Below are 10,876 nucleotides of genomic sequence, written 5' to 3'. Positions count from 1 at the left end.
CGTGTGGGCAGTGCACGTTAAAGATGCAGTAGTTGAAGAAACGGCCCTTAACTCTCAGCATGCACATCTTTGCTTTGATCGGCTGCCATCCGATCATACGTTGTCGCATCTTGTCCAACACTAGAAAACCTCTTCCAAGTTCTTTTGTTGTGCTACAGCTTTGGCCACAGCTACCTTCTAGCCGATCGATGCCCGCTTTTCCACACTTTCTGTCCAGCCTAACAAAGTTCCTGCAACGCCACGATGTCGAAGTTGCGGAGATGTAATTCGTTGTAGATTACACTGTCATAACCTGCGAAACCAAGTGACTTGAAATTCCATGTTTCAAGTTTCCAATCGTAGTCCTTTTTTCGTCGCGTCCTGTCGCTGGAGGGCCATCGTGCCAATTCTGTTTAACGTCCCAACCAACACTGGGACGACCACGCTCATGGGGGCGGGGCTACCACCTTGGATCTAGCTGGACGTGGTACAGCGTTTCTTACTCAGCCGCTGGATGCCAGGACAGACGCTGTTTGAGCCGCACCTCCTTGGTGAACAGACGCTCGGGTCGTACCTCCTCAATCTAGCTGAAGTCAGAAGGACAACAGTGCCCAGGCTGCACTACCGGCCAAGCACACAACTCTTAGCTGGCGGTTTTTGTAATCGCTTGACCTGTGGACAGTCTTGTTAGCGATCACAGTCTTTGACACCTTTTTGTCGATATTCGGCAGCCTTTGTCTCCAACATTCACAACACAAGCGATCGAACTACTGTCCGGAACAAAAATGTCGAATGAATGCGCTTGACCACGATTGCGTCTTTGGGAGATGGTTCGGTTTTTGTTATTCCTGTCTTTCCCATAAAGAGAGCTGTTTTGTGTAAATGTATGTTTCGTAATCGATTTATCACACACGAATAAACTAATATTATACCAATCTTAATCAAAACTGGCTGAAATCTTGCGAAAAGCTGGAATTAGACAAATGTCACCGTGTCAGACGACGATGATTTGATCCACTTTTTTGTTTACAGATCTTCATTCTGCCGCTCGTGTTGTGTGTAAGAGGTAGCGGTCGCGCTCGAATGAAACAAAGCAAGCTGACACCCGACCGCGGCAACGAAACGAAGGTACCGTCGTTGGGGGTGAGAATGGGTCAAAAAAGGATACTCAAAGATTGTTTGTTAAATAACAAATGCAATTGAAGTCGGAATAACTTTTTATTTGGTATGTATACTCTTCTATGTGGTATTGATAGTTTAGCAAGAAAGTATTACATTACATGAATTGCTTACTAAACTACAAATGATTGAAAATTGACCCAATCTCACCCCTTAGAGGGGGTGAGAATGGGTCAAAGTATTCGAAATCGCCTATCTATGAATATAATTTAATTTTATTGATCATACCTAGTAAGCCTTCTAAAAAAAACAATATAACTATGACTAAAAACAAACTTTTGTAATTTTAAAAGATGATAATTCCACCTAAAAGAGCTAGTACAACCGAAAAAATTGTTGAAATCTGATAAAATAACGTTTGTATGTTGTATCGCCATTTTTAGCCACCACAATCATCCTCATTTAAAGTTTCAACCTCCATGAGAGGAGGGGGGATTACAATGAGGGAGGGACGCATTGAAAGATTGCATGAGAAATGTTTAACCAAACCAAAATTCGACGTTCATTCACTTTCCGACATTGTACTATGTTACCGGTTTTATAGCCCCTATATTTTCTAAATCCCCCTACTGTCTGGTAGTTTCAGGATATTATCTTAAAATTTCAAAAATGAGTGGAGAAAAAGAACGTTTTAAGTCTATTTTGTGAGCTTACGATATTGCAGTACACTAAACGTTAGATGATGATTAGAGGAGCTGTCCATGTCCATGTTTATTATAAATGATTTTTGGCACTAAACGTATGAACACACTCGCTTGACATATTTTCGAAAAAAGCGTACTTTTATGAAGATACGGTAAACATGGCACCACATTAACATGAAATGGTGACTGAATAACAAGTTGAATTTTTAGTTAAGGTTATGTGCATTCGATAACTTGCTTGACCCAATCTCACCCCCATTTTTAACATTTAGACATAGGGTCGAAAATATTGAATTTTTATGTAAAAAGTGCATTGACAGCCCACTTTTTTCGTTGCATCAACCTACAGCTAACTATTTATAAGAAAATTTATGGTTGGCTGCTTGTGTGAAACATTGCGAAGGAGAAATTTTTTCAGAGTGATTTACTAGTAGTTTCATCATATAAGTTTATCCACAATTTGAACATAAAACGATTATTGCTAAACATCTTTTTCTGCATCATAACGTGTAAAAACATCTCCTCTTTAAAATAATATAAAGTTTTCAATATAAATTAGCCATAGTTGATAAGCTATTTCAAATTTTATGTTTCTCCGTTTTGACCCAATCTCACCCCCCAGACCCATTGTCACCCCCATCGACGGCAGTGAAAAGTGTCGAATGTTTACAAGCCTGCCCGTGGAAGCATGAGGTAGGAACTTGTGAGGACCAGAGCTATGATGGACGCTCTCCTTACTTATCGTTTTACAACCCAAGGGAGTTGAATACACTCTATATTTATTGTCCGCAAAATTAAATAAAAAATATAATTTTCCATGGAAAAAAATAAAAATAAAAATATATAAACAATAATTTTTTTTTTTTTTTTTTTTTATAAAATAATGTTTATTTAGTTCTTAAATAACATATTTGAATGTAAAAAATCTTAAGTATCTAGATTCAGAATGAATTCTACCTCATTTACATCGATTCTATTATTAACAGATTCATTAACAAAGTTGATGTAATTAATAAAGATTTTCAAGATTCGCAATCTATTAGTTTCTCTAATGTTGACCAGAGTTGGCCGAAAAAGATCGTCGAACGTTGGTCTTTGCCATCCACCAAGAATCGTCGTAACTGTTCGTTGCACCAGCGACCATGCCGGAGCCACTCGAGGGCATTCACAAAATTTGTGCTGCAATGTCTCTATGCTTCTCAAGCAGTGCTGGCAGTTTGGATCATTGTTGCGTCCAATGATGTTCATCAGCCGTCGATGTTCGGTCTTCTCGTTGATCAACAAGTACAGGTCACTACGCTGCTTCGATGTCAGCTTTTTTGTCGAAATATTTCTCCAGATCCTCTTCCAATTGCGACCCGGTTCATTTCGTTCTACTCTCGGCGGTTCTGTTTGCATCAAGTAGAAGATATGGATTTGCGCACTAGTAGGATTTTGTTTGATGTTGTCAGGAAGCAATGGAATTTGTTGGGACAGCAGTTTTAAACATGGGAATTCGGCAGGAACAGGGGTGTTTTGAGCAAGTATGGAGTGGTAATAGGGTAGGGAGTCCATTTCACTTAAGTGGCGGTTGACGAGGAGGGCGCGGCATTTGATTGATGGGAGATGCAATTTTAGTCCCCCATTCTCTCTACTGCGTACTAATTGCTGCATAGGAATACGTGCTGGCAGCCCTCTAAACAGGAACGTCCCCATCGTGGCTGCTAGTTTGGCCGTGTGTACACATTGTGGTGGAATAATTGATGAAAGATACCACACTTTCGCCGTGATGAAGGTGTTCAGCAGCACCACTTTCTGCTGCAGGGTTAGGTGATCGCATGCTATGCATCCAAATAATTTGTGCAATCCTGGATACTAAGCTGTCCCAGTTTAGCTTCACCATCAGCCGCACTGAATTGGTGAATATTACGCCCAGCACCTTAACTTTGTCCGTTGTTTGCACATCTGGTACCATCAGTGGCTCCCCGTCGATAAACCCGACATCAACTGCCACCGTTTTTTGCCGGTTCAGTTTTGCGCCTGACAGGAGTTCATAAGAGGCGAACAGGCTAAATATACGACGGATTGTATTTGCTGACGTTGCGATGATCGTGATGTCGTCAGCGTACGCAACGCAGAGATCGCCACCACAAGTACGTTCCAGCCGAGTGAGGAGTGGATGAAGATATACCACGAAGAGCAGCATCGACATCGGGTCACCCTGTCGCACCGACCGTTCTATCCGGAAAGGTTGTGATAATCGCCCATTAATTAATAGCCGGGACGACGACACGTTGGAGACCCGGGAGAGCCATCCGACGAACGCTGGGTTGACACCCAGAGAAAGAAGAGTTTGATGCAAGAACTCATGAGAAACACGGTCAAACGCATGGTCCATGTCGAACGAGATCAGCTTTGCTTTCTGCTTTCTCGCAATTAGCTGAGCGTGTGTTCATCTTAAAAAATTGGTTTCCCCAATAGGCTTTCAGGAAAAATAAAAAAAGTGCGGATGCCCAAAAATAAAAATTAGAAAAATCAAAAACCAAAACATGTTCAAATAGATTTTTGGTGACGAAAAATGATGTTTAGATAGAAATCAAAAATTTGGGTAGTAGAGGGTTAACCAAATTCATTGCTTGTAGCCAAAAATAAAAATAAACACATTCATATGCCTTTTCAACTTAAACGACTTGGCATTTCCAAAAGAGATGTACATACACTCAAACCTCCATTTAGTTAAAATCTATTTAGGTCCCTCCGTTTAGGTAACGTTACCTAAACGGAATCTAATTATGTCCAGCGTAGTTGAAGTGTTTTAGATTAGGGATAATGTTGGTTTAAGGGAATTAAGTTGCAAGTGGAGTTTAGGGAAGTTCACGGTGTGCTCAGGGGGGAGCAATGAGAAGGGATGGGGTTGGTTTGGGACTGTTTAAGGTTTCCTAAGAACTTTCTTGAGCATAAGTAATCGAATCTACATGCATACCATATGTGTTTGAATGAATGAATAGAAGTTAAAAATCCTTTGAAGCTATTAACCCTCAAATGGTACCTTAAATGAAGGTCCGTTTTGGGACCCTGGGGTCCATTGAACCCCAGCATATATTCTCGTATATCTCGTGATCCTTACTGTGCTGTTTTCAGCAAAGATGCTAAGTATGTCAAGGCCAATCTAGTGATAAACAATTTAGTACAAGAAATAACCGCTAGGTGGCGCTAGAGAGCATTCCAAAATGCTCCCAACCAATAGGATGAAACGTACCTATCAATGATTTCAAAATTTCCCATAAAAAAGCTGTTACGGGGAAGAGAGGCGTTCTAAAATTTTCTAATTTGGCGTTACGTATTATTTGAATGAACCTTTATATCTGTCGTTAATCGGGATGCTTATTATTTATAGAGATTTTTATATAATAAATTTAGAATGCACTAATAGATAATGAAGTAGCACAACCCAGACATAGTGATGCTAGGTAGCATTTAAATTTTATATCTTACTTAGAGGAATCCCGGAAGCAATTCCTGGAGGACTACCAGGGGAAATTCTTGCATCATGGGAGGAATTCCAGGAGGAATACCGGGAGGAATTCCGAGGGATTCTTCTGTGAATTAATAGTTGAATCGCCGCTGATGGAGTTCCTAAAACAATCTGTGGAGGAATTCCTGAAAAAAAAAAAACGGGGGATAAGTGAATCTCCTAGATAAAGCCCTGGAGGAACCTTGGAAGGAATCACTGAAAGTATACTTGTATTTATTTACGAAAAAAAAAATCCCAGGAGTAGTTCCTTCAGAAATTCCGGAAGAAATTCCTGAAGGTATACGAATGAGAATCCCTGGAGCAATCCATCGATGGAATTATTGACGACAATTTTGTAGAACCCCTGATGCAATTACTGGAACATCATGAAGGCAACCTGAGAGAATCCCTGAGAAATACCTGGATCCCTAAAGGAATTTGTAGTAAAATACCTGGAGAAACCTTGGAAGGCATAAAGTGAGATGTTTTCGAACATGTTTTTTTAGATAAGCTGGCTCTTAATAATTTGTGCGATTTTGTCAAAGATGCCGACTTTGTATGTTTTCACAGGGCCAAACTTATTAGTAAAATATATCTCATTGCCATAAAGTTCAAGCCATTCTAGAGCGTGCCAATGTTTGTCTGAAAAGAAATTATAGGTTTGCCAAAATCTGTATTCTTTCGGACAGTCAACCGGCTCTAAATGCGCTAAAAGCTTTCACGTGTCAATCCAAGCTAGTGGGTGCCCGGTCATTGTGGAATTCTGGGGAATGAAAATGCCGACATTCTCGCTAGACAGGGTGCGGCATCAAGCTTTGTAGGCCCTGAACATTTTTGTGGAGTTCCTGAGTGTGCTCTACGGATGAAACTAAAAACTTGGGAAATGTCCACGGTAGAATCTAATTGGCAAGGTTGCATTTGCAAAGATTTACATTCATTTTCTATTATCTCAGTTCAGAAGCATGCTATCGAAAAACAATGTATGGATAAATTTAACCTTGTAGTTTTATCTGAAAGTTTGCCGAATAACATTGGGGTCGCAAACGTATACCAAAATCGTGAGCGAGCTGTGAAGGCAACTTTCCACAGCGTGAATGAAATTTACATTCACCGCGTGGAGAGCTGCCTTCACAGCTCGCTCACGACTAGATCAAGTACATTATTGAAATGTGGTTCAAAAATCTTATCCATATGTAATCTTTGAAGCTATACTTTCGCCTGGTGAGTCAATTCTGAGGTAAATTATCCATCAAATAAGAAGTATTGGTATTGTTTATCATTATATTGCATCAGGGTATCTAGGATGCAGAGCGAATATGTATCTATTAGCGCCAGCTTGCAGAAAAACATTAACATAGTTTTTATTATCAAATAGATTTCGATGTATTAATCACTTTGGCCCATGGTCTGCAGAACCATTTTGTCGAAGACATCATTATTCTAGGAAGTCATGATCAAAAGATACAATCATTTGTGCCGTGAGGTCCAATGGACCTCAGGAGTACAAAACCGCCCGGTTCAACTTTTACATCGAGAATAATCCATAGTACACCATGAAACTATTGGTATTTATGCACAAATAACTCATCGCAGTGTAGTTTGAAGGTACTGTAAAAATGGGGCTGACATGTCAATCCAAACTTGTTTGCGACAACTTCGAAGTGATTCTGGGGTCCAATGGACCCCAGGTATCCATTTGAGGGTAAAAAGCCTCAGAAACCCCTAAAAACGCCAACGTAACGCCTGAGTAACGCTTCTGAAACTTGCCTACATTCCTCTGAAGCTTTCTAAAATGCACTCGAAATCACCTTAAAACCCCCTTGGCCCCATGTAACGCAACTGTGACCCTTCGAAACTCCCCAAAAACTTTTATTTTCTTTACAAAGGGGATTACAAATAAGAACATATTTTTACTCTTTCATTTATAGAGGCAGAAACACAAATGTCAATGATTTTTTTTTCTGTGTTTAAAGTTAAATTGTTCAAATTGTTGTGTAAAAACTTCATTGAATATATTCTAGCCATTATAACTAAAGTAATATTTGTTTGTTAACTGGCACCCAGTTCATTTATGCCGCTACAACTTTGTAAGCATCCAAACAAAATGGCTAAAAATTTTAAAACAAATTATTTTCATATTCTTACACTGTGAAATTTTCATAAGAATCGGAGCCGTATTGATTGTTCTAGAAACAAAATTGTGCTTTACGGACTTTAAAGTGACGAAAATTTAACATGCAGCAGGAGGTGCAAATTTTTAAGAAGGCAGGTCATTGGTTTTACCTATACAAACGACCAAAACTTAACCCTAGTAGAATGTTGGGGTCAATATGACCCAGACAAGCACGCTAAGCGTACACTACGCTATCGTGGTGCGATAAATCAGCTGTTTTGTTGCACGCAAATTGTTGTGTCTGAATAACCAAGAATTGAAGCGGAAAAGGCACTGCGAAAATATACTTGGGTCAGCTGCCTTAAAATGCTTGATTAAGAGCTACACTACAGATGATTCATATTACTTTTGTGTGAGGTTGTAGGTCATTTCCCAGAAATCCCAGATATCCTGGAATGGGACATTCCCCAGAAAAAAAACCCTGAATCACCCATTCCTCAGAAAGCCATTCCACAGAATAATACATTCCTCAGAATCGTTGCCACTGCCTTAGAAAGTGTTAAGGGTTCCATACATCGCACCGCTTACCAAAGTAAATCCTGATCTTAAGTACCATCTATTCTATTGGTTCTCTATGAAATTCCATTAACTTTAGTCAATCATGGAGCAGCAACAACGAAGTTCCCATTAAAAAACACTTATCTTTTTTTTTTCTCCATACATCATGATCTACAAAACATAAATTTGTCATCTTTTAATTAATTTCCATTCGACTATCGTTTGTTTTTCTACTCCACAGAAAACTCCCACCTGGATGATCTGTATACCCGGTACCGGCAGCGGCTTCGAAAGTCGTTATTCATCTCCGGTCTGGGAATATCGATACTCTCCTGCCTGGTATCAATCATTCTATGCAAGTTGCGAGAAGAGGTAAGATAAAAGTATCCCGTCCCAGTCCCATCGTGCTGTGTGGGGCTACGTCGGCCTGTCCTTATACGCATCCACCGCATCTAATGGATTGTCTCCCCCAAGAGAGAGAATGTCCACGTGGAGACACAAATTCCTACATACATACCTTGACCATACCCAACTTGGCAGTCTGCAACACATAGGACAAACACATCTATTATTGCACGTCCCCATAGCCCGACACAGGTCGTTAGACAGAAGAAGCAAACCCCAAATTAAAAACCAGTTGATTTACAGATTGTGGCTGACCTAACGATGCTGGCCGGTGCCTCGGTGGTGCTGTGTGTCATTCTGGTGGCACTGCACTTTCCGATGGTGATGAATTCGCCACTGGCTGCCCTATCGTTCGCCATGCTGACCACCGGGACCATCGGAGCCATTGCCATCGCCGTCGGAGCACAGCTGGCACCGCTACCGCTGTTTGCACTAATTTTGGTAAGTATACATGCAACAGAAACCACACACTACATACCGTTCCGTAATGCACCGAACCGATACCTACCTGCTGCTTGTTGAACCGTGCTCCAATAATCGATGATCATGGTGGAAAGTTGGTGGTGTCGATAACTTGTTCCTAGGTTGGAATATTTTAGTAGCTAGGAACCATAGGATGCAAAGGTGGTTTCATCCCTCCTTGCACGTAATCAAGGCTTGTGTATTAGTGGTTATTTATCTGAAACCATGAAACGCTTTTTACGATTGGTTGAGCATTTGAAATTGCACATTTGAAGCGGGGAGTCCGTGTTTGATTTGAAAACCCACAGTGAAAACGACAGGCTTCTGTTAGGAAATACCTGTTTCTGACATTGATTAGACATTATGCTAATAAATAAGAAAGATAACATGTGAAGAATGAAACATTATCTAATCTCTCCACGAATTTGTCGAGGATTCCCTCCAGGGATTTCTACAGGAATCCCTCCAGGGATTTCTACAGGAATCCCTCCAGGGATTTCTCCAGGAATCCCTCCAGGGATTTCTCCAGGAATCCCTCCAGGGATTTCTCCAGGAATCCCTCCAGGGATTTCTCCAGGAATCCCTCCAGGGATTTCTCCAGGAATCCCTCCAGGGATTTCTCCAGGAATCCCTCCAGGGATTTCTACAGGAATCCCTCCAGGGATTTCTCCAGGAATCCCTCCAGGGATTTCTCCAGGAATCCCTCCAGGGATTTCTCCAGGAATCCCTCCAGGGATTTCTCCAGGAATCCCTCCAGGGATTTCTCCAGGAATCCCTCCAGGGATTTCTCCAGGAATCCCTCCAGGGATTTCTCCAGGAATCCCTCCAGGGATTTCTACAGGAATCCCTCCAGGGATTTCTCCAGGAATCCCTCCAGGGATTTCTCCAGGAATCCCTCCAGGGATTTCTACAGGAATCCCTCCAGGGATTTCTCCAGGAATCCCTCCAGGGATTTCTCCAGGAATCCCTCCAGGGATTTCTCCAGGAATCCCTCCAGGGATTTCTCCAGGAATCCCTCCAGGGATTTCTACAGGAATCCCTCCAGGGATTTCTCCAGGAATCCCTCCAGGGATTTCTCCAGGAATCCCTCCAGGGATTTCTCCAGGAATCCCTCCAGGGATTTCTCCAGGAATCCCTCCAGGGATTTCTACAGGAATCCCTCCAGGGATTTCTCCAGGAATCCCTCCAGGGATTTCTCCAGGAATCCCTCCAGGGATTTCTCCAGGAATCCCTCCAGGGATTTCTCCAGGAATCCCTCCAGGGATTTCTCCAGGAATCCCTCCAGGGATTTCTCCAGGAGTCCCTCCAGGGATTTCTCCAGGAATTCCTCCAGGGAGTTCTCCAGGAATTCCTCCAGAGATTTCTCCAGGAATTCCTCCAGAGATTTCTCCAGGAATTCCTCCAGGGATTTCTCCAGGAATTCCTCCAGGGATTTCTCCAGGAATTCCTCCAGGGATTTCTCCAGGAAACCCTCCAGGGATTTCTCCAGGAATCTCTCCAGGGATATCTCCAGGAATCTCTCCAGGGATATCTCCAGGAATCCCTCCAGGGATTTCTCCAGGAATCCCTTCAGCGATTTCTCTAGGAATCCCTCCAGGGATTTCTCCAGGAATCCCTCCAGGGATTTCTCCAGGAATCCCTTCAGCGATTTCTCTAGGAATCCCTCCAGGGATTTCTCCAGGAATCCCTCCAGGGATTTCTCCAGGAATCCCTCCAGGGATTTCTCCAGGAATCCCTCCAGGGATTTCTCCAGGAATCCCTCCAGGGATTTCTCCAGGAATCCCTCCAGGGATTTCTCCAGGAATCCCTCCAGGGATTTCTCCAGGAATCCCTCCAGGGATTTCTCCAGGAATCCCTCCAGGGATTTCTCCAGGAATCCCTCCAGGGATTTCTCCAGGAATCCCTCCAGGGATTTCTCTAGGAATCCCTCCAGGGATTTCTCCAGGAATCCCTCCAGGGATTTCTCCAGGAATCCCTCCAGGGATTTCTCCAGGAATCCCTCCAGGGATTTCTCCAGGAATCCCTCCAGGGATTTCTCCAGGA

At 42.2% G+C, this 10,876-nt stretch overlaps 1 protein-coding gene across 1 annotated transcript in view; it reads left to right on the top strand.

The window, feature by feature from the left end:
* Positions 1-8,207: 8,207 nt before the first annotated feature.
* Positions 8,208-10,876, top strand: part of LOC109418769 (adenylate cyclase type 2) — a gene marked incomplete at its 5' end in the record, with an annotated part of 84,394 nt that continues 81,725 nt past the window's right edge. The window contains 2 exon segments of the mRNA XM_062861256.1: positions 8,208-8,338; positions 8,615-8,812. Coding sequence (XP_062717240.1) covers positions 8,208-8,338; positions 8,615-8,812 — 329 coding nt within the window.

This window comes from Aedes albopictus, chromosome 3 (genome assembly GCF_035046485.1).
Source record: "Aedes albopictus strain Foshan chromosome 3, AalbF5, whole genome shotgun sequence".
NCBI lineage: Eukaryota > Metazoa > Arthropoda > Insecta > Diptera > Culicidae > Aedes > Aedes albopictus.
The sequence above is the reverse complement of the archived record's forward strand: the minus strand, read 5'-3'. Positions and strand labels throughout refer to the sequence as shown.